The sequence below is a fragment of the Rana temporaria genome, chromosome 7 (genome assembly GCF_905171775.1).
Source record: "Rana temporaria chromosome 7, aRanTem1.1, whole genome shotgun sequence".
Taxonomy (NCBI): domain Eukaryota; kingdom Metazoa; phylum Chordata; class Amphibia; order Anura; family Ranidae; genus Rana; species Rana temporaria.
In genome coordinates, this window is record NC_053495.1 from 5,991,094 (window position 1) to 6,015,568 (window position 24,475).

General features: G+C 45.3%; 1 protein-coding gene across 4 annotated transcripts in view; it reads right to left on the bottom strand.

Annotated features, from left to right (window-relative positions):
• SEMA3F (semaphorin 3F) overlaps positions 1-24,475 on the bottom strand; it is a 98,085-nt gene that overhangs the window by 19,273 nt on the left and 54,337 nt on the right. For 2 of the 4 annotated variants that reach the window (XM_040358776.1, XM_040358775.1), the window contains exons 2-8: positions 21,350-21,510; positions 19,253-19,315; positions 18,788-18,907; positions 12,039-12,122; positions 8,861-8,954; positions 2,966-3,085; positions 2,703-2,842 (exon numbers count right to left, since the gene is read on the bottom strand). In XM_040358776.1, the coding sequence (XP_040214710.1) occupies positions 2,703-2,842; positions 2,966-3,085; positions 8,861-8,954; positions 12,039-12,122; positions 18,788-18,907; positions 19,253-19,315; positions 21,350-21,510 (782 nt within the window). The remainder of the gene's footprint in view (positions 1-2,702; positions 2,843-2,965; positions 3,086-8,860; positions 8,955-12,038; positions 12,123-18,787; positions 18,908-19,252; positions 19,316-21,349; positions 21,511-24,475) is intronic. The other 2 variants (XM_040358778.1, XM_040358777.1) reach the window with 1 other exon arrangement.

Genomic DNA, 24,475 nt, shown 5'->3' on the forward strand with positions numbered 1-24,475 from the left:
CAGGGCACCAAGCAGCGGCAAGGATCGGGCATCTGAGGAGCAGCGGGGATCAGGGCACCAAGCAGCGGCTGGGATCGGGCATCCAGGCATCAGCCTTTCTCCTCCTCGCTTCTGCTGTGCGTCTCCTCCTAGACGTCCAATAGGAGTGCCTGTCCTTTCAGACAATCAGGTGACAGGTATCATTCTCAGCACCCCAAGCCCACCCTATTTTGAAGCCTAATTGGTGCTTCAAAATACCACTCCCCCTGGTGTTTTTTTGCTTTGGGGGGGGGGGAGCGGCAGACAACCCCCCCACAGCACCTCAAATACCCCATCCCAACTCCCCCCGCTGCGTGCTGGTCGGTTCACGGGCATCGGTGGGCATCCGAGGAGTGGCAGGGATTGGACCACCAAGCAGCGGTAGGGATCGGGCATCTGAGGAGCGGCAGTGATGGGGGCATCAAGCAGTGGCAGGGATCGGGCAACTGAGGAGCGGCGGGGATTAGGGCACCAAACAGCGGCGGGGATCAGGCATCTGAGGAGGGATGGGGAACGGGGCACCAAGCAGTGGCAGGCTTCGGGCACCTGAGGAGTGGCGGGGATGGGGCATCTCCTCCCCTCCTCCTAGGCATCCAATAGTAGCGCCTGTCCTTTCAGACAATCGGGTGACGGGTATCATTCTGAGCGCCCCAAGCCCACCCTATTTTGAAGCCTATTGGAGCTTCTGGCTCTAACCGGTGCTTCAAAGAAACAGCCCCCCGCATTGAAATTCATGCGCCCGGCATCCTGACAGGGGGGGTGGCGGTAATGGATAGGGGAGGTGCCATTGGATGGATGGGCCGCCCCTGCTCTGATCTCCTTCCTGTCTCCTGTGGGGGGGGGGGCGGTCACCGCGTTCCTGTCTGTCCCCCACGCGGGGGAGATTACCGCCTTCCCGTCTGTCTCTCACATGAGGGGGATTGGCGTTGATTTGCCGCCCCCCGAAATATTGAGCACCAGCGGCCACTGCTGCACATGTCTATAACCCACCTTACAATGCCCCCCCCCCCTACTACCCCACAGTGACACCCGGTCCCACCCAGAGCTAGTCTCCAGCATTTCAATACATATTTTGCATTCCCATACATTTTTGTGTGAGTATAAACTTATTTCTTTATAGAAGACTTACTAGAAAGTATTGGTTATCAGAAATTCCCCGAAAACCCATCTCAGTTTATTAACCGGGGGGGGGGGGGGGGGGGTTCAGTCTGACAATGGAATACACGTATGCCATATTGAGTGAGGAAAATCTCTAAAGTGTGAAATGAGTGGAGAGAATTGATTATGGAGGAATAGAGACACCATTTGGCAGGAGAATGAAGAATTCTTTGTGAAATCGTGTTGGCGCATGAATGGCGATGGGCGGGGCAGCTAAGGTAATTGGGATGGAACTGGGGCACAATGGTGTGTGAAAGGGGCGGGTACGGGAGGAAGCAGATGTTACAAAGTTATTAGTGTCGTTTTAGGATTCTCACATTTTCTGCATACTCGGCAACACCGATACAAAGTATCTGAAGATCTTAAGATTTAAAGCTTAACTCCAGAAAAACAAACTAAATAAAGAGATAAAAACACATAAATTGGAGTTTGTTTTTAGCTGCCAGGAGATTATTCCTGAGATCTAATCCTGAGACTAACCGTACAATCCCTACCACATAGTACATGACTCTCCTCTCCTCTGCTGCTGTTAAAGTTATGGTAAAGCTTCGTTTTTTTTTTTGTTATACTTACCTCCTCTGAGCAAGGGTTTTTCTCCTCTTCTCGAGTGCCCCCACGGAGAGCCGCATTCCAAGGGGGCACTGGTGCGGCTGCATTTCAAGGGGACCCAGACAGCAGGACTTGGCCCCCCCTGGGCTCCTGTGTCTCCAGATTTGATTGACAGCAGCCGGGAGCCAATGGCTCCTGCTGCTATCAATCTATCCACTGAGGACCTGAGACAGCAGCTGGAGCTGCTATGCTTGTCCCCGTCACTGGAACGATCAGGTTCAGGCAAGAAAAATGGGGGTCTGGGGGGGGGGGGGGGTTAGGGTTAGGGGTTTAGGGTTTCCCATTGAAGAATATGGCTAGGACTCAGGAATTGGAACAGGGACCTCCCCCAGAGGTCAAAGGTCAGAAGGCGGGTTCCCAGAGGTCAAAGGTCACAGGTGTGGCTAACCCACCCCCACCAAAGTGTACCACCTACCCCAACTAAGTCGGGGAATGAAGGAATGAACAAGTCGGGGAATGAACAAGTCGGGGTAAGTCGGGGTCCTGGAGTCCAGCGATGTCGGGCGCTGCAGCTGATGTTTCCATCAGCTGTCGGGTGTTCTGCCACCATTGCGGGTATGGGAACCCGGCAGCGTAGCCTTTCGGTTTCACGCCGGGAACCCTACTGCGGATGCGCAAGGCCCCGCTCCTCTCTCCTATTGGCCCGGTGGCCGGGGGAGGATGAGGGAGCCCCGCTGTGACGTCACAGCTCTGCGGCAGGGACTCTCGGAAGTGGGAAAGGACAGGTGTCCTGTCCCCCCTCCACCCCGAAAGGTGGCAATTGTGGCACCGTAGCGGATTAGGAATAAGATGAGCGGAAGTTCCACTTTTTGATGGATTTTTTTTATATCTGCTTAGCGTTGGGTTGTACATTTGAGGGCCAAACCGAAACGTTTGGAGGTCAACCGAAGTTTGCCAGTAGATGCCTTCTTACTCACCAAGCAGACGCGCCCAATGCGGGAATGGATGGTGGGGCTGTGAGGAGCATCCGTAGACTTTTCCCGGAAGAAGAAATACAATTTGTCATCATTTCGCTCGGCGCTCTCCGGAATCAGCTGTACATGGACAAAAGCCGGGTCTAAAACGGAAAAAATAAGCGGCTTTTATGGAAAGACCAGAAGTCGGACTGCATATATATATATAACCCATCATAAGGTCACACCGTAGACTTGGAATGTCCCTGTATGAGGTATGAACTCACCATTAAGCCAGCGGGAGTTATACTGGTCGGTCCTCATGGCCGCCTTCTTGCCCATCGCTCTGAAAATGGCCGCATCTGTGCCCATAAAGTCGATGTAGACACCGGAGTAGAGTTCCTCATCTGTAGAAGGAGGTCAGATGTTATGTTCCAAGTTCAAAGTACCCAAAAACACGTCTGCGCGGGTCACAACTGTCGGGTCATGTTTAGATCCAGTCATGTAAAGTTTGACTTGTTGGGATCAGAGCGGAATATTAGCGAGCACGGCTCTGACCGACAGTTATCTGGCTGGCACTTGGCCCAACAGCTGCTCCTGATTAATTAGAGAGTCTCGACCTTAGATTGTAACGAAAGCCCCCTCAGGTGGAGGGTAAAGGGAGGGCTCACATGGGGGGGAGGGGGATTAGCAGGAATGAGTTCTGGCAGTCTTGTCTATTACTCCAGATGGACCTCCTCTTTAGAACCGGCAGCTGCTCCTAAGCTGTGTCTGTACATTAACCCGTCACTTCACCCGCTAGACATTATAGGACTCGATGGGTAGTATGCATTGAGCCAGGGACTGGTAATGGGGCTCTACTGCTATCTCATCAGTATGATGAACAACAGGCGTCAATAAACACCCATGCTGACAACTGCTGGACTCTTCCCTAATCTGGTGTCACGGGGGACATTCTAATTGAACACGGGAGGTCTTGTGTAGATACAACACTTTTTTGAGGTCAGTTTGAGAAGCCACTAAGATCCTTCAAAGGTGTTTCTGTCTCTTCGACCTCCATCTAAGCTGCCAGGAGCTGCTTTTGAATTTTCATTGGATGGAACCAAAAACCTGTGTGCACAAGTCCTTACAAGGTATAAAAATGAACATATGTGGGGATCGCAGGCTCAGTGGATAAGCTGGTTGGTTAATGTCATTTAAATATTCTGAAGCATGGCATGCAACATGTTGGTAGGAACCATCTCCCTAGAGCAGGGGGGTCAAACTCAATGTCTTCGCGGGCCACATCAGCACTATGGTTGCCCTCAAAGGGTCGGTTGTATCTGTAAGACTATGGCCCAGATTCTCAAAGGGCTTAGGACGGCGCAACGCAATGTACGCCGTCGTAAGTCCTAATCTGGGCCGTCGTATCTATGCGACTGATTCTTAGAATCAGTTACGCATAGATAACCATTAGATCCGACAGGCGTAGGGCTCTTACGCTGTCGGATCTTAAATGCAATTTTTTTTTTTCGCCGCTAGGTGTCGCCTCCGTCGTTTTCCCCGTCGCGTATGCAAATTAGCAAAATACGCGAATTCCCGAACGTACGCGCGGTCGACGCAGTAAAGTTACAACGTTTACGTTAGGCTTTTCCCGGCGTAAAGTTGCCCCTGGTATATGAGGCGCAGCCAATGTTAAGTATGGCCGTCGTTCCCGCGTCGAAATTTGAAAAAATTACGTTGTTTGCGTAAGTCGTCCGTGAATGGGGCTGGACGTCATTCACGTCGAAACCAATGACGTCTTTACGGCGTACTTTGGAGCAATGCACACTGGGAAATTCCAGTTCCGCAAAAACGTCAATCACATCGGGTCACAGTAGTTTTACATAAAACACGCCCCCATGATCCAAATTTGAATTAGGCGGGCTTACTCCGGCCGATTTACGCTACGCTGCCACAACTTACGGAGCAAGTGCTTTGAGAATACAGCACTTGCCCATCTAAGTTGCGGCGGCGTAACGTAAAACGGATACGTTACGTCACCGCAGAGATACGCCGCTGGACGTGAATCTGGGCCTAGGTGTTTTATCCATGCCCGGGCATGGTTCATCGCCTTAGTCCAGTTCATTTCTGTGGTGTGAGCGTACCAAACCATCTCGCTTTGGGCATAATTACCCTTAAATCTGGGCATGAACCCGATCACAAATGTCTCATAAAGATCATTGAGCACCCATGGAGCACAGAAGCAACATCGCTGTAGTCTGGTTGGCAGAGGTGACGATGTAATCATGCCCAAGAAGTGCACGGCGCACGCAACCCAGGAGGAGAGTTAAGCCGGCGATAGACGGTTCGGATCTGCGGAACCGGCCGAGATTCAAACCATGTATGGGCAGGCTGAATGCACCCAAGTTGATCGATTCGTGGTTGCAAGAAAGAAATGCGCTCCGTTTTATGGGTTGTCTTAGGAGGGGGGGGGCAGTCCTATTCAGACATGGTTCCAATCAACCGTCCCCAGTGGGAATTCGCCATTAAGTGGCGCTCTCAGTGCTTCCTGATGTTTCTCTATATCCTTGACAGGCCAAATTGTAACAAAGTACATCATCCGGCCGTCACAACGTGTCATTCCCAACTGACAGCGTGTTTACTGGAGGAACTGATAAGGATCTAAAGTAGTTTATTCCAAACAGGGCATGTTTTCTCTAGATGGGCAGATAAGAGGGTAGTGCAGGGGTCTCCAACTTTTCAAACCAAGGGCCGGTTTATTGTCCTTCAGACTTTAGGAGGTCCGGATTCGCTGCCTGAGGGGCAGAACATTTCCTGAGCCCAGCATCAGTGGGCTGGATTCAGGTAGATTTGCGCTTTTTTTACGGAGGCGCAGGGCAACGTTTTTGCCCTGCGCCCCCGCAAATTTACTGCGCTGCCCTTGATTCACGGAGCAGTAGCTCCGTAAATTGCGTGGGCGCGCCGGCAAAATGCCCGGCGTAAGCGCGCGCAATTTAAATGATCCCGTAGGGGGCGGGAATCATTTAAATTAGGCGCGTTCCCGAAACTTTCCCGACGTGCATTGCGGCAAATGACGTCCCAAGGACGTCATTTGCTTCAAAGTGAACGGCGTCCAGCGCCATTCATGAATCACTTACGCAAACTACATAAATTTCAAATTTCGCAACGCGGGAACGACGGGTATACATAACATTGGCTGCCCCTGCTAAAAGCAGGGGCAGCCTTACGCGAAAACCGCCGTACGGAAACTACGTAAATTGCGTACGCAGGGCTCGCGCAACGTTGTGAATCGCCGTAAGTATGCAATTTGCATACTATACGCTGAGCACAACGGGAACGCCACCTAGCAGCCAGCACAAGAATGCAGCCTAAGATATGCGGGCATAAGAGCCTTAAGCCGCGCATATCTTAGGCTGCAGTCGGCGTTACGATGTTCCTGAATCAGGAGCATTCGTTACGCCGGGGCAAGTAAGCACTTGCGCTGTGTAACTTATGGTTACACAGGCGCAATTGCTTCTTGAATCCAGGCCAGTGAGAATAAATATGGCCTCAAGGTTGGTGGTCAGTAATAGGAGGAGTAGTGCCCCTTAATAGTAAGAGGAATAGTATCCTATTATTGGTATCAGTGGAAGAAATAGTGCCCCCTTGTTGGTGTCAGTGGGAGGAATAATGCTCCAAGGGCCGGATAAAGGCTAGCAAAGGGCCACATCTGGCCCTCGGGACGCAGTTTGGAGACCCCTGGTGTAGTGCAATCCACCAGAAATGGGCAAAGAAAAGTACATGATAAAGAAGAAAAAAAAAAATACAAAAGTAACAGTTTCTGTCACTTCTAGTCCCGCTTCACACAGGGGCGACCTGTCAGGTGACTTAGCCGCGGGCCGCCTGACGAGTCGCACTTCCATGCAGTGCAATGGAACTGTTCTGATAGGAGCGACTCCAGCCGGTCCGACTTAGAAAAAGGTTCCTGTACGGCTTTGGGAGCGACTTCAGAGCATTGACTGCTATTAATCACTTCAGCCCCGGACCATTTGGCTGGCCAAAGATCAGGCCACTTTTTTTGCGATTCGGCGTCGCGTCGGCTTTGACAATTTGCGCGGTCGTGCGACGTGGCTCCCAAACAAAATTGACGTCCTTCCCCCCCCCCCCACAAATAGAGCTTTCTTTTGGCGGTATTGGATCACCTCTGCGGTTTTTATTTTTTTTGCGCAAAACAAAAATAGAGCGACAATTTTGAAAAAAATTCAATATTTTTTACTTTTTGCTCTAATAAATACCCCCCAAAAATATATATACAATTTTTTTTTCCTCAGTTTAGGCCGATACGCAAGCGCGCCTAATTCAAAATAGGCTGAGGGGGGCGTGTTTTATGATAATATGCTTTGACCTGACGTGATTGACGTTTTTTTGGAACGGCGCATGCGCCGTCCGCCTACATTTCCCAGTGTGCATTGCGGCTAAGTACGCCGCATGGTCCTATTGATTTCGACGTGGACGTAAATGACGTAAATCCCTATTTATGGACGACTTACGCAAACGACGTAAAATTTTCGAATTTCGGCGCGGGAACGGGCGGCCATACTTTAACATTACTATTCCAACTATTTGATGGAATAACTTTAGGCCTGATAAAGCGTCACGTAAACGGCGTATCTGTACTGCGTCGGCCGGGCGTACGTACGTGAATAGGCGTATCTAGTGATTTGCATATTCTACGCCGACCGCAATGGAAGCGCCACCTAGCGGCCAGCCTAAATATTGCACCCTAAGATAGGACGGCGCAAGCCTTCGTATCTTAGATAGGTTTAAGTGTATCTCTGTTTGAGAATACACTTAAACTTAGGTCGGCGCAGATTCAGAGTTAGGTCGGCTTATCTACTGAGGCCCAGATTCTCATACATTCGCGCTGCTCCTGGGCAGCGTAATGTATGAGCTCTACGTTACACTGCCGCAGGTCTACAGGTTTAAATCCTGATTCTCAGAACACTTACCTGTAAACTTGCGGCGGTGTAGCGTTAGATTGCTCGGCGCAAGCCCGCCCAATTCAAATGGGGCGGGCACCATTTAAATTAGGCGCGCTCCCGCGCCGAGCGTACTGCGCATGCTCCGTCGGGTAAATTACCCGACGTGCATTGCGCTAAATGACGTCGCCCCAACGTCATTTGCCTAGATGTATACGTAAATGGCGTCCAGCGCCATTCACGGACGTCTTACGCAAACGACGTAATTTTTATTCAATTCGACGCGGGAACGACGGCCATAGTTAACATTGGTTGCGCCTGCTAATAAGCAGGGGCAACCTTACGCGTCGGGTACGCTACGCAAACGACGTTAATTCGCTGCGTCGACCTCGCGTATGTTCGGGAATCGCCGTACTTACCTCATTTGCATAGACGACGGGGAAAAGCGACGATGCGACACCTAGCGGCGGGAAAAAAAATTACTTTTAAGATCTGACAGCGTAACAGCCTTACGCTTGTCAGATCTAATGGGTACCTATGCGCAACTGATTCTGAGAATCAGTCGCATAGATACCCGGGGCCAGATGAGGTGTTACGACGGCGCTAATGGTGTTGCGCCGTCGTAACGCCTTTGAGAATCTGGCCCTGATACTCTACTGATACGCCGACCTAACTCTACCTGAATCTAGCTATTCATTTCAAAAATTTTTTTTTTTTTTTAGTTGTTGCGCAAAAAATAAAAATCGCAGAGGTGATCAAATACCACCAAAAGAAAGCTCTATTTGTGGGAACAAAATGATACAAATTTCATTTGTGTACAGTGTAGCACGACCGCGCAATTGTCATTCAAATTGCGACAGCGCTGAAAGCTGAAAATTGGCTTGGGCGGGAAGGTGCGTAAGTGCCCCCCCGGTATGGAAGGGGTTAAAGTGTTATTATAAAATGTGTCTCTGAATGTGAAGGGTAGAGGAAGGACAGTCTGATACATTGTGCCTGAGGACTAAAAAGAACAAATTATCACTTAAAACATTTCCCACGGCAGAAGCATTCTGGCCAGAAGGGGTTAAATATTGTGAATAATATAATAAAGTTGGTGGTGTGGATGGGAGCGTCCCACCGGACACGCTGCTTTCTGCAGGAGCTCAGAAATAAAAGTATGTTTTGGCTGGAGAGGAGATACGGGAAAGGATTTACACCGTCTCAGCCTACAATCCAAGATGGGAATAGAAAAGTGTCACTTACTGATGAGCGCCGACACGCTATCCAGTTTGGGGTCGTAAGCACATTTGCCTTTGCCTGACTCCACACGATCGGGATCCAGGTAGAAGATATAATCCTGTGTGAAAAGACAAGAGGAAGAGAGATGAGGACACGTCCAGCCGCGTCACCACGCGCGCGGTGCGCTTCACCACAACAGCATTTAAGAATCTGGATTCTTGTCCGTTTTTATTGGAATGCGGAGGTAATGGATATTCTAGGATCTGGGAAGGATGTCCAACCCATGAAGACAAAAAAAAAAGCTCCTTCGAAGAGGTGGAATTGGAAACATAATGAAGGCTTACTGGTGGTGACCAGAAAGGACAATGGGGGACAAGCTGTGCTGATACACTTATGGTGAAGCACAGACAACAAAGCTCAATGGCAAAAGGGTTGCGTGTCCAGTTTACTTGCTTCACGTCGATTTTCCAGATCTTCTACAATTGTTGGCCCTCAAGCTGTTGCGGAACTACGAGTCCCATCATGCCTCTGCCTGAGGGGGTCATGCTTGTAACTGTCAGCCTTTGCAATGCCTCATGGGACTTGTAGTTTTGCAACAGCTGGAGGGCCGCCAGTTTGAGACCCCCTGTTCTACATGGTGGAGACATTGACTCTTGGCTAGTGTGTGCTGTAACCTCTAGCAACCAATCAGTGAGCAGTATTACTGTACAGTAATCTTTTGCAATCAATCAACAAGAAGAAATCCTGTGCTGTAACCTCTAGCAACTAATCAGTGAGCTGTAATGTGTGCTGTAACCTCTAGCAACCAATCAGTAAGTGGTAATGATATGTGGTAACCTCTGGCAACCAATCGCAATCACTGCCTGATCTGATACAGTAAACTGATTTTAAGTCTAGCTGATATTTATTGTGGTGGAGAGCAAAATTGCATAGGGGGGCCCCAAGAAATGTTTTGCCCAGGGTCCAATCAACATTAAAGACGGCCCTGCATTTCAACCTTGTGGTAACAGTTTGGTGAAGGCCCTTTTTCTGTTCCAGCACGACTGTGCCTAAAGGCAGCTCCATAAAGGCATGGCTTGACCAAGCTGGTGAGGAGGAACTCACGTGGCCTGAGCTCAACCCCGCTGAATACCTTTTGGGGTGAACTGGATCACCAATTGTTAGCCAGGTCTTCTCATCCAACACCAGAACCCGACCTCACAAATGGGCACAAATTCCCACAGAGACCCTTCAAAAATCTTGTGGAAAGCCTTCCAAGAAGACTGGAGGGTGCCATGGGGAAACAAGATATTAATGGCCATGAGGGTAAGGGGGGACATCTCCATATTAATGGCCAGGTCTTTGGGATAGGATGTCCAACAAGATCATATAGACGTGTTGGTTGAGTGGTCAGAAACCTTTGGCCATAGAGTCTACACTCCATGGCTGGTACCTCATAATGATGATGGTATGAGTAAAACAGAAGGATCTGGTGGGATGTGGCCTTTGAGAAACAAGATGAAGAGCCTTCACCAAACTGGAACAAGATCATATAGGCGTGAAGGTTGAGTGGTCAGAAACCTTTGGCCATATATAAGCGTACATATTAGCCAGCACACCATGGATCGACAACTTTTGTCCAAAAGTTTTTAATGACAGAGATCACATCACAAAGTAAAGTGCAACATTTCGGAGCCGAGCAGGGCCCCTTAGTCCGGCATGTGACATGCCTAACGAAGGGGCCCTGTGTGGCTCCGAAAGGTTGCACTTTACTTTGTGATGTGATCTCTGTCATTAAAAACTTTTGGACAAAAGTTGTCGATCCATGGTGTGCTGGCAAATATGTACGCTTGTTTGATGTTTCCAGGATCCAACTGGTAATCATTGCAGCACCCACCATTTTATGAGCCATATCTGCCAGGAACATGTGCGATAGAAATATTGATCAGACTTTGTCTACACTCCATGGCTGGTACCTCATAATGGTGATGGCATGAGTAAAACTACTGGAGGATCTGGTGGGATATGGCCTTTTAGAAGCAAAATGAAGAGCCTTCACCAAACTGAAGGTTGAGGGGTTAGAAACCTTTGGCCATATATAGTCTACACTCCATGGCTGGTACCTCATAAGGTGATGGTATGAGTAAAACAACTGGAGGATCTGCTGGCATGTGGCCTTTTAGAAACAAAATTAAGAGCCTTCACCAAACTGAAGGTTGAAGGGTCATAAACCTTCGCCCATATATAGTCTACACTCCATGGCTGGTACCTCATAATGGTGATGGCATGAGTAAAACAACTGGAGGATCTGGTGGCATGTGGCCTTTTAGAAACAAAATGAAGAGCCTTCACCAAACTGAAGGTTGAATGGTCAGAAACCTTCGGCCATATATAGTCTACGCTCCATGGCTGGTACCTCATAATGGTGATGGCATGAGTAAAACAACTGGAGGATCTGGCGGGATGTGGCCTTTTAGAAACAAAATGAATAGCCTTCACCAAACTGAAGGTTGAGTGGTCATAAACCTTTGGCCATATATAGTCTACACTCCATGGCTGGTACCGCATAATGGTGATGGCATGAGTAAAACAACTGGAGGATCTGGTGGGATGTGGCCTTTTAGAAACACGATGAAGAGCCTTCACCAAACTACAACAAGATCATATAGGCGTGACGGTTGAGTGGTCAGAAACCTTTGGCCATATACTGTATAGTCTACACTCCATGGGTGGTACCTCATAATGATGATGGCATGAGTAAAACAACAGAAGGATCTGGTGGGATGTGGCCTTTAAAAAACATAATTTAAGCAAATCTAGTGCCACATTTCAATATGAACACCACCATAACGTTTTGGGAATTCGGCAATATGTTTGTTGACAATGGTTCTTCGTGGTTGAATATTAAGGATATAGTGACCACACCGGCATCATATTGGGGCCCATTTATCAATATTTAAACTGTTGCATGGCCATTTGCATCTGAGTGCATATTAGAAAAGGTCTTGCTATAATAAGATGATTTCTAATGATGCAACTTATTTTATTGAACATTTAATGACTTGGCCTCCTGTGAGTTGTATGCTCAACCAGCCTGTTGGGGGGAAAGTCAAAATTTGCTTCATGTCACACTGAAAGGAGGAAAGTGGTCTAAATGTTGTCACTGCCCCAGAATCTGGATGGGGAAGAGGGCGGGCTCAAGGGCCCCTGGGAGTGGCCCCACCTTGTGTTCTGCTGGTGCTGGGCTGGGCGGGAAATCTGCTGCTCTGCTCCCTCGTCCTCCGGGAAGCGCCATGTGCTCTGAGGCCTGAAGAGAGGAGCACGGCAACAAGAGTTAGACCTGAAGAACTTTCAGGTAAAAGTTAGGAAGAGGAACACCGCCAGGAACGGAGGAGGGGGGTGACACACGACAACGGATGCTGGACACAACACGGCACAGATGGAGGCTCTAGCCCTAATCCTAGGTGTTAGTTCTGGGATGCACTGATGTAAACAGGGGTATGTGAGCCGCACAGAGTGTGCACACAGACACGGAACATGCATACATAGACACGGACTATATTCCTGGTAACGGGTCACATACATAGAACTGGTCATGCAGCACAGGGGGGGGTCACATTCAGAGAATAAATGTTAAAATGTACAGCGCATGAAAAACACAGAATCAATGATATGAGATAATCACCACAATATACAATATAGAATTAAACTCACCTGAAGTAGAAAAAACATTTTCACACACAAACAGAACACAATTATGGGGAGTAAAGTCACAAACCACCACACCAAGCCCACAGCGCTCATACACTGGCCATACACGCCACCTGACAACTCAATGTACACACTGGCCATACACACCACCTGACAACTCAATGTACACACTGGCCATACACACCACCTGACAACTCAATGTACACACTGGCCATACACACCACCTGCCAATGTACACACTGACCATACACACCACCTGCCAATGTACACACTGGCCATACACGCCACCTGACAACTCAATGTACACACTGGCCATACACGCCATCGGACAACTCAATGTACACACTGGCCATACACGCCACCTGACAACTCAATGTACACACTGGCCATACACACCACCTGCCAATGTACACACTTGGCCATACACACCACCTGACAACTCAATGTACACACTGGCCATACACACCACCTGCCAATGTACACACTGGCCATACACACCACCTGACAATGTACACACTGACCATACACGCCACCTGACAACTCAATGTACACACTGGCCATACACGCCATCTGACAACTCAATGTACACACTGGCCATACACGCCATCGGACAACTCAATGTAAACACTGGCCATACACGCCACCTGACAACTCAATGTACACACTGGCCATATACACCGCCTGCCAATGTACACACTGGCCATATACACCACCTGCCAATGTAAACACTGGGGGGTCATTTACTAAAGAGGTAGAGGCTGTACACTTTACAAAGTGGCTGTCGTTAAAAAAGAAATGAGCTTCAGCTGTTCGGGGGGTTCTAGCAATGCACCTTCTACCCATATTGATGAGATCCAAGGGCCTCTGCACCACAACCCTGGCCCGGTAATTGTGGGGGGGGGGGGGGGGGGGCTGCAGGCTTATCAAAATCTGGAAGTCCCCTATACAAAAATTGGGCCCACAGATACCAGCCCCTCTGGGTGAATGAGGAAGGGGAACATAGTACCTCTACTTTATCACAAACAAATGTAATTAAAAAAAAACAAAAAAAAGTTTTTTACAAAACAATTCAATAATAACAAAATACGTCTCATGATAACGAATGCCGCATTTAAACAAATGGAATGGAACAAATTAATAAGAAATAATAAAAATAATAATAATAATACAAAAAAAATTATTATTATTTATTATTATTAATTTGTCATGTTCAATTTGTTTAGATGCGGCATTCGTTATTTCAGATAATTTGTAACTTTGCATAAATTGAAATTCGTTCCGTTCACTAACTGCCAAATTTGAAATTAAATTCCAATACCTATAATTTAATAGTTATTATAAGTTAGGATTTCTTTTAAATTTTCAGAATTTCTTTCTTATTTTTGTATTTTCAAATTTTGAAATTTGCATAAATTTGTATTCGTTACGTTCACTAAGGGCCAAATTTGGAAGGAAATTCCAATAACAATAATTTAATAGTAAGTAATAGTTACGTTATTATTAGCGCCTACACACCATCGGTTAAAAAAACGATCGTGTCAGAACGCGGTGACGTAAAACACAACGACGTGCTGAAAAAAACGAAGTTCAATGCTTCCAAGCATGCGTCGACTTGATTCTGAGCATGCATGGATTTTTAACCGATGGTTGCGCCTACTAACGATCGTTTTTTTCCCATCGGTTAGAAATCCATCGGTTAAATTTAAAGCAAGTTGGCTTTTTTTTAACCGATGGTTAAATAACCTATGGGGCCCACACACGATCGGTTTTGACCGATGAAAACGGTCCTCTGTTTAACCTATCGTGTGTACGAGGCCTTAGAATCACTCCCTAGGACACACTTAACCCCTTCAGCGCCACCTAGTGGATAACCCCTTCACTGCCAGTGTCATTTTCACAGTAATCAGTGCATTTTTATAGCACTGATCGCTGTAAAAATGACAAAATTGTGTCAAAAGTGTCTGATTTGTCCGCCATAATGTCGCAGTCACGATAAAAAATCACAGATCGCCGCCATTACTAGTAAAAAAAAATGTATAATAATAAAAATGCCATAAAACTATCCCCTATTTTGTAGACGCTATAACTTTTGTGCAAACCAATCAATAAACGCATATTGCGATTTTTTTTTTTTTTACCAAAAATATGTAGAAGAATACGTATCGGCCTAAACTGAGGAAAAAAATTAGCTCTTTTTAAAAAAAATTGGGAATATTTATTATAGCAAAAAGTACAAAATATTGCATTTTTTTTTCAAAATTGTCGCTCTATTTTTGTTTATAGCGCAAAAAATAAAAACCGCAGAGGAGATCAAAGACCACCAAAAGAAAGCTCTATTTGTGGGGAAAAAAAGGACGTCAATTTTGTTTGGGAGCCACGACCGCACGACCCCGCAATTGTCAGTTAAATCAACGCAAAAAGTGCTCTGGTCTTTGGCTGAAATGGTTAAGGAGATTCACCATCTATCTCTATTTGTCCTGTTTACCATTATCATTGGAAGTGAAAGTTAAAGAATATCCCAACTTTTTGGTTTTCCCCAGAAAAGTAATGGGGGGGGGGGGATCTTCTAATGGGGACCTGGGGATCACCATAGACATTCCCTTAATTTCCAGGGACTTCCTCTCACTTCCTGTTTGGCTCTGGGACACGAAGTGGAGGAAAATCTCTCAAATGGGACACAGATGGCGAAGATAAAAACATGACAGGGGTTATAATTCTCCCTTACTCTACTTTCAGTTCTACTTTAATGTATAAATCTCTTATTGTTTCACGTATTACACTCACTTAGTGTTTTCTGAGTCGCTACCCCTGCTAGGCGTCTGAAGTATCAATTTCTGTTTTGGTAAAATAATACTTTCTAAGGTTAGTTTTGAACATGAGGTCATGACCCCGAAGTTCTTCATCTTCAGGGCTTCGGATTGATAATACGACCCTCCTGAACCTTATTCATGCCCTTCATGTATGTCAAAGGCTTCAGTCACGTCCCCCCTTTCCCTTCCTTCTACTCAACTGTTCATATTAAGTTCCTGCATTACTCAGGACGTCCCTTCTCCTGCTGGTGACCCCTCTAGTGATATAAAGATCTATATAAAGGGATCAGGACCTCCTTCCTCCTGCTGGTGACCACTCTAGTGATATAAAGATCTATATAGAGGGATCATGACCTCCTTCCTCCTGATGAAGACCCCTCTAGTGATATAAAGATCTATATAGAGGAATCAGGACCTCCTTCCTCCTGCTGGTGACCCCTCTAGTGATATAAAGATCTATATAGAGGAATCAGGACCTCCTTCCTCCTGATGAAGACCCCTCTAGTGATATAAAGATCTATATAGAGGAATCAGGACATCCTTCCTCCTGATGAAGACCCCTCTAGTGATATAAAGATCTATATAGAGGAATCAGGACCTCCTTCCTCCTGCTGGTGACCCCTCTAGTGATATAAAGATCTATATAGAGGGATCAGGACCTCCTTCCTCCTGATGAAGACCCCGCTAGTGATATAAAGATCTCTATAGAGGAATCAGGACCTCCTTTCTCCTGATGAAGACCCCTCTAGTGATATAAAGATCTCTATAGAGGAATCAGGACCTCCTTCCTCCTGATGAAGACCCCTCTAGTGATATAAAGATCTATATAGAGGAATCAGGACCTCCTTCCTCCTGATGAAGACCCCTCTAGTGATATAAAGATCTATATAGAGGAATCGGGACCTCCTTCCTCCTGCTGGTGATCCCTCTAGTGATATAAAGATCTATATAGAGGAATCAGAACCTCCTTCCTCCTGCTGGTGATCCCTCTAGTGATATAAAGATCTATATAGAGGGATCAGGACCTCCTTCCTCCTGCTGGTGACCCCTCTAGTGATATAAAGATCTATATAGAGGGATCGGGACCTCCTTCCTCCTGCTGGTGACCCCTCTAGTATGTATTTACCAGAATTGAAATAGCTGATTTTTGTGGCCCTCGACTTTTCCCCCTTTTCATTACATCTCATAGAAACCTTCTTCAGGATCATCTGCTTCCAATGTCAGGATCTTTAAGCTCTCACTTCCATATAGCAACAAAGAATAATTTTTTAGGCCAAAAAAAAAGGGGGGGGGGGGGATTAGGTACTTCTAGATTAACTCCGAGGAGCACAGCTTTGGAATATTATGACAGGACTTTCTTATATTTCACATCAAAGGCCTTCTAATGTGAACAGGTTATGGAAGCAATAGAAGGAAGTGGATGGATTGATTTCGAGTGCCCCCGATATAATGAATTCAAGCAGACGTTTTATTGCGTAACATCCAGTGCCACTGCGGGGGTCGTGGTCACCTTCTGAGAAAATTGTCAGACCCGGAGGGGGGGAATGTTCCCATAATTGGGTCTGTGTCTGCTTCGCAGCTGTGCGGACTGACATTTATCATCGCACGAAGAGACAGCGGCTCCCAAAAAGGACCTCTGAAGTTTCCTCCAGGTAGTAACCTCACCTGCGAGTTAGAACCCGCTCACCGCAGCCAACGCCGGCCACATCTTCATCTCAACACCACAACACCAAAGGCAATAATATGTAACGCAAGATAAAACACAAAAGCAGCGAGCGCACCACACTGCGCAGAACATCACTTTTTAATAGATCTTTTAACCACTTAAGACCCGGACTGCCTAAAGGAATCCGGCCAGTTTTTGCGAAATTCGGCGCTGCGTCGCTTTAACTGACAATTGCGCGGTCGTGCGACATGGCTCCCAAACAAAATTGGCGTCCTTTTTTTCCCCCACAAATAGAGATTTCTTTTGGTGGTATTTGATCACCTCTGCGGTTTTTATTTTTTGCGCTATAAACAAAAATAGAGCGACAATTTTGAAAAAAAATTCAATATTTTTTACTTTTTGCTATAATAAATATCCCCAAAAAATATATAAAAAAACATTTTTCCTCAGTTTAGGGCGATACGTATTCTTCTACCTATTTTTGGTAAAAAAAAAATCGCAATAAGCGTTTATCGATTGGTTTGCGCAAAATTTATAGCGTTTACAAAATAGGGGATAGTTTTATTGCATTTTCATAAATTTTTTTTTTTTTACTACTAATGGCGGCGATCAGCGATTTTGTTCGTGACTGCGACATTACGGCGGACCCTACGGACAATTTTGACACATTTATGGGACCGTTGTAATTTTTACAGCAAAAAATGCATTTAAAATGCATTCTTTATTATGAAAATGACAGTTGCAGTTTGGGAGTTAACCACAAGGGGGCGCTGAAGGGGTTAAGTGTGACCTCATCTGTGTTTCTAACTGTAGAGGGGTGTGGCTGTAGGTGTGACGTCATTGATTGTGATTCCCTATATAAGGGATCACACGATCGATGACCGCGCCACAGTGAAAAACTTGGAAGCTGTGTTTACACACGGCTCTCCCCGTTCTTCAGCTCCGGGGACCGATCGCGGGACTCCAGCGGCGATTGGGTCCGCGGGTCCCGCAGTCACGGTCACGGAGTTTCGGACTGGGTCCTGGGCGCGGCTGGGCACTTAAAGAGGACGTACCTGTACGTGCCTGTGCCCAGCCGTGCCATTCTGCCGACGTATATGTGCAGGAGGCGGTCCTTAAGCGGTTAAAGACTCAATTGCACTTACAATCCCAACAGATAAAACAGGCGCACATCAACAGGGCTGCTGTGAGAAATAATTTTTTTTTTTATTATTATAATTTTATTTTTATTACAATTTTAATGGGGCCCATTGACATCAATTAAGGGGCACAATTCCTCCCAATGGCACCAACAATGGGGTCCATTGACATCAATGAAGAGGCCCAATTCTTCCAACTGACACCAATGATGGGGGGTTTTCTTACTCCCACTGACGCTGGGACGTTTTGCACTCCAGTTGGCCACAGACAGGCCCCCCTAAAGCCTGAAGGACAGTAAACCGGCCCTTTGTTTAGGAAATGTGATTTGGAGACCCCTGATCTACATTGAGCTCCAGGTCCCCATGAATATGAAATAGCATTAGCTACAACAGGGTGCAATACAGGATATGCAATGAGCGGACCTCCAGCTGTTGCAAAACTACAAGTCCCATCATGCCTCTGCCTCTGGGTGTCATGCTTGTGGCTGCCAGAGTCTTGCTATGCCTCATGGGACTTGTAGTTCTGGAGGTTCCGCTAATTGCACATCCCTGCAATACAGTATCCTGCCACAAGGGGCCCTGAGTGGAAAGCGTCTAGTTAGGGGGTCAGTAAAGTATTTTTCGGTGCGGGGAGGGATTGCAGTACCTGCGCTTTGCGTCCGCGGTTGATGTACGTGCACACGGGGTTGTACGCTCCCGTCCCACAGGTGTAGAGGTGAGTCCTGTTCCAGGGTTGTATCAAACGGATGAAGTTTCCACATTCGTTCTGCGAGGGAGTCATATAGAGAGAGAATAAAAGCAGAATAATGATAAGAGATCAGAAACGAGAAAACAAAAGTAAAGGCAATCTACGAGTTAACGGCGTCCAGATCCTGCGCTCGCTCTAAAATCACGCACATTCTGCGCTCCTCACATCTTCTCTTTTTTGTGTCTACAACGGCTTTTCTTTTTCTTTTTTTTTTAGTAGAATTCCGAATAATAAAGACTCGTTTTATCTCCCTCCAGCATCGTCTACGTCTGACTTTGCTACTTTTTTATTTTTTGCAGCGTTCTCGATACTCAGATGTTACATTTGATGGTTGTTATTTCCTCTTTAGCTTTTTTTACTCACAGTGCTGTCTTTCCCGGCCAGAACGCATTCCTCTATTCTTTGCTGCTTTGCAGGCCAGTGAATCTGCAAAAATAAAAAGAGAGAGAGAAAAAGAGATACAAAGTTATCTCCGGAACATCTCTGCGCGGAATATCTCCGTCTCATCCCCGAGGGCTTCGGATTTGAAACGGCTCATTCAGAGATACATTAGAGAAAGAAAGAATAAAAAAATAAATAAAATAAAAACACCTATTATTCCTTTAAATTGCTTTGCATGCAGCATTCGGGTCTTGTCCTCATTAGAAAGCATCCGACTTATAACACACATCCGCATTAAGAAACCTTCTATTACCCCCCGAGCCAGGAGCGCTGCCATTGTTCTCATTTAAATGAGATGCAGATACATTATTTTCCCATCTCGGCGTTCATGGGAAAGAAACGGCTCCAAGAACTCTAATAGTTCTTTATGGAATATTCTATTTATCTGGGATTGCTTTTTTTTTCTCCCCCCCCCCCCCCCAGGGCCGTCTTAATAGCATCTTGGGCCCCTGGGAAAAGTAATGCTCTGGGGCCCCTACAATGATGACAGTGCAGGTAAACAGACATCAAGTAGGTAGGAGGCAGACTGCCCCCCCCCCCCTGTGTATCTATCACTTTTCGTGCTATCATGGGGCCCCCAATTTCGGGGAAGCGTGTGCTCAAGGACCAGCTGCTTTGGGCAAAGTGCAGGGGCCCCCCATGCAGCCGGGGCCCCTGGGCAGTGCCCTCTCATTAAGACAGCCCTGCCCCCCCCCCGGTGGATAACTCATTACGCAGGGTTTGACAAATTTGCTTGGAATCTAGGAGCCAGCTAAAAAAAGTTAGGAGCCAAAAAACGCACCCCCCGTCCCCAGGGCCGGATTTGCTCTCCCTGTCGCCCCAAGGCCAGGTTCCGCAATGCACCCCCTCCCCCAAATCAACGGAGAATGGCAACCGGATGGCAGGGGCGGTTAGTTCAAATATTTTTTTCTTTTTTTTTACTTTTTTATCACTTTTTTATTTTTATTTATTTGTAGCTTGTCGCTTTTTTTTATTTTTGTATAATTTTTTTATTATTTTTCTTATTCTTTACTTTTTAATTACTTTTTTATTTTATTAATTTAATTATTATTTCTTATTATTTTTTTATTTTTTTATCAATTTTTTTCACTTAACTTTTTTGCTATCATACAGGAGAAAACAATTCCCTCCCCAAATCAACGGAGAATGGCAACCGGATGGCAGGGGCGGCACGGTTAGTTCAAATATTTCTTTCTTTTTTTTTTTACTTTTTTATCACTTTTTTATTTTTATTTATTTGTAGCTTGTCGCTTACTTTTTTTTATTTTTGTATAATTTTCTTATTATTTTTCTTATTCTTTACTTTTTAATTACTTTTTTATTTTATTAATTTAATTATTATTTCTTATTATTTATTTATTTTTTTTTATCAATTTTTTTTCCACTTAACTTTTTTTGCTATCATACAGGAGAAAACAATTCCCTGTGTGATAGCAATTGGAGGTGACAGGTTCTCTTTATTGACCCTGTCACCTCCAAAAACAGGAGTCCTAGCGCTGTGCTAGAACTCCTGTCACAGCTGAGATGGGAAGAGCACAGCTCTCCCCTCTCACTGGGCTAGATTCAGATAGCCCGCCGTAAGTTTGTGCGGGCGTAGCGTATCTCAGATACGCTACGCCGCCGTAACTTAGTGAGGCTGGGGCTGGATTCACAAAGAACCTGCGCCCTAAGTTACGGCGGCGTATCGTAAATTTCCCTGCGTAAGCGCGCCGAATTCAAATTCTGAAGAGGTGGGCGTGTTTTATGTAAATAAAACACGACCCCACGTAAATGACGTCTCTAACGAACGGCGCATGCGCTGTCCGTGAACGTATCCCAGTGCGCATGCTTCTAATCACGTCGCAAATGGTCAATGCTTTCGACGTGAACGTAAGTAGGCGCCAGTTCACGATTTCTTGTCGAAATTGCGACCTGGCGCCTGGATTTTGTAGAGGCCTGTCATTACGGATGTTGGGGGGAGTTGAGGAACAGACAAGTTATGGCAGATGGGTTACTATGGGCGGCGGCGGCGGGTCTTACTATGAGCGGCTCTCGGTTGATGTCCTGCAGATCCAGAGACAAGATGTAGTCTTTGCTCCCCACGTACATCCGGTCGTGATCTTCATCTTTCAGCAGAATCCGATAATCGGTCGTGTTCAGAAGGAAGTTCAGGAAGTGCGCTGTATTGGAGGCTTTCAGCTCTGCAAGGACAAGGACAGAGATTGGCTCAGACAAGGTCCTATAAAATGGGGGGAAAAGTAGAACTATAAATCGTAGAGACACCAAATCCCGACATGTCATACCGACCATCACCGGGAGATGGAACACCGGAATACCGGAACACCGGGAGATTGAACACCGGGAGATGGAACACCGGAATACCGGAACACCGGGAGATGGAACACCGGGAGATGGAACACCGGGAGATGGAACACCGGGAGATGGAACACCAGGAGATGGAACACCGGAGCACCGGGAGATGGAACACCGGAACCATTCCATTACAGCAAAGGCTTTTTCATGGCAGGCATAGAAAGCTTGTTTACTTGCGTTCCAATGGAAGCCTCAATGCACTTAAGGCCCCTTTCACACTGGGGCGTTTTTACAGCGTTTTAGCGTTAAAAATAGCAATATTAAAACGCTCATAAAACGCTCTCCATGCATCTCAATGGGCCCTTTCACACTGAGTCCTGCAAGCAGCACCTTAAATAACGCTTGAAAAAACGATCGAAAAACGCTTGAATAACGCTCGAAAAACGCCCAAACGGCCCCTTTCACACTGGGGCATTTTTCGGGCATTATTCAAGTGTTATTTTCAGGCACTTTGGCGATAAAAAAAAGCCTGTAAAGCACTCGAAAAACGCTCGTAAAACGTTTTTCAGGCGCTTTGACGTTAAAAAAAAGCCTGTAAAGCGCTCGAAAAACGTTCGAATAACGCTCAAATAATGCTTGAAAAACACTCAGAAAGTGTTTTTCAGGCGCTTTTGGCGTAAAAAAAGCCTGTAAAGCGCTCGAAAAACGCTCGAATAACGCTCAAATAATGCTCGATAAAAACACTCGGAAATCGTTTTTCAGGCGCTTTGGCGTAAAAAAAAGCATGTAAAGCACTCGAAAAACGCTCAAAAAAAGCTCGAATAATGCTCGAATAATGCTCGGAAAACATTTTTCAGGTGCTTTGACGTTAAAAAAAAGCCTGTAAAGCGCTCGAAAAAACGATCGAATAACGCTCGAAAAACGCCCCAGTGTGTCACACTGGGGCGTTTTTCGGGCGGTATTCGTGCGTTTAAAAAAAAAAAGCCTGTAAAACACTCGAATACCACTCCAAAAACGCTTAAAAAACGCTCGAATAACGCTCCAAAAACGCTTGAATAACGCTCGAATAACACTCGAAAAACGCTCGAATAACGCTGAAAAAAACGCTTGAATAATGCTCAAAGAACACTCGGAAAATGCTCGAATAACCCCCCAAAAAACGCTCGAAAAAGTGGTAACTCCATTTTCATAGAAAAACGTTTAACAAATGATATACAATAATAATACATAAAACAAATACTGGCAATAAAAGAAAATTATAAATATATAAATGAATAACTAATAACAACAATAAAAACATCTCTTTCTCTCTCTCTCTCTCTAGATAGATATAGATATATATTATATGGATATCTCTCTCTCTCTCTCTCTCTCTCTCTCTCTCTCTCTCTCTCTCTAGATAGATATAGATATATATTATATGGATATCTCTCTCTCTCTCTCTCTTTCTCTCTCTCTCTCTCTCTAGATAGATATAGATATATATTATATGGATATCTCTCTCTCTCTCTCTCGCTCTCTCTCTCTCTCTCTAGATAGATATAGATATATATTATATGGATATCTCTCTCTCTCTCTCTCTCTCTCTCTCTCTCTCTCTCTCTCTCTCTCTCTAGATAGATATAGATATATATTATATGGATATCTCTCTCTCTCTCTCTCTCTCTCTCTCTCACTCTCTCTCTCTCTCTAGATAGATATAGATATATATTATATGGATATCTCTCTCTCTCTCTCTCTCTCTCTCTCTCTCTCTCTCTCTCTCTCTCTAGATAGATATAGATATATATTATATGGATCTCTCTCTCTCTCTCTCTCTCTCTCTCTCTCTCTCTCTCTCTCTCTCTCTCTCTCTCTCTAGATAGATATAGATATATATTATATGGATATCTCTCTCTCTCTCTCTCTCTCTCTCTCTCTCTCTCTCTCTCTCTCTCTCTCTAGATAGATATAGATATATATTATATGGATATCTCTCTCTCTCTCTCTCTCTCTCTCTCTCTCTCTCTCTCTCTCTCTCTCTCTCTAGATAGATATAGATATATATTATATGGATATCTCTCTCTCTCTCTCTCTCTCTCTCTCTCTCTCTCTCTCTCTCTCTCTCTAGATAGATATAGATATATATTATATGGATATCTCTCTCTCTCTCTCTCTCGCTCTCTCTCTCTCTCTCTAGATAGATATAGATATATATTATATGGATATCTCTCTCTCTCTCTCTCTCTCTCTCTCTCTCTCTCTCGCTCTCTCTCTCTCTCTCTAGATAGATATAGATATATATTATATGGATATCTCTCTCTCTCTCTCTCTCTCTCTCTCTCTCTCTCGCTCTCTCTCTCTCTCTCTATATAGATATATATATATATTATATATATCTCTCTCTCTCTCTCTCTCTCTCTCTCTCTCTCTCGCTCTCTCTCTCTCTCTCTAGATAGATATAGATATATATTATATGGATATCTCTCTCTCTCTCTCTCTCTCTCTCTCTCTCTCTCTCTCTCTCTCTCTCTAGATAGATATAGATATATATTATATGGATATCTCTCTTTCTCTCTGTATATATAGATATTTTACTTATGTTCCAAAGGGATTCTCAATGCTGGGGGGCAACAGGTAAGTCAATCTTGTGGAAATATATAAATATATATAAAAAAAACATACAAAAAAATACAGAATTGAAAAAAACAAAATGAAATAAAAAAAAAAATCAAATTAAAATTTAGCATATACAAAAAAAAAAAAAAAAAATCAAATTAAAATTTAGCATATACAAAAAAAAAAAAAAAAATGAACTAAAAAAAAATAATTGCAAATTAAAAAAAAATTGCATATACTAAAAAAAAAATGAAA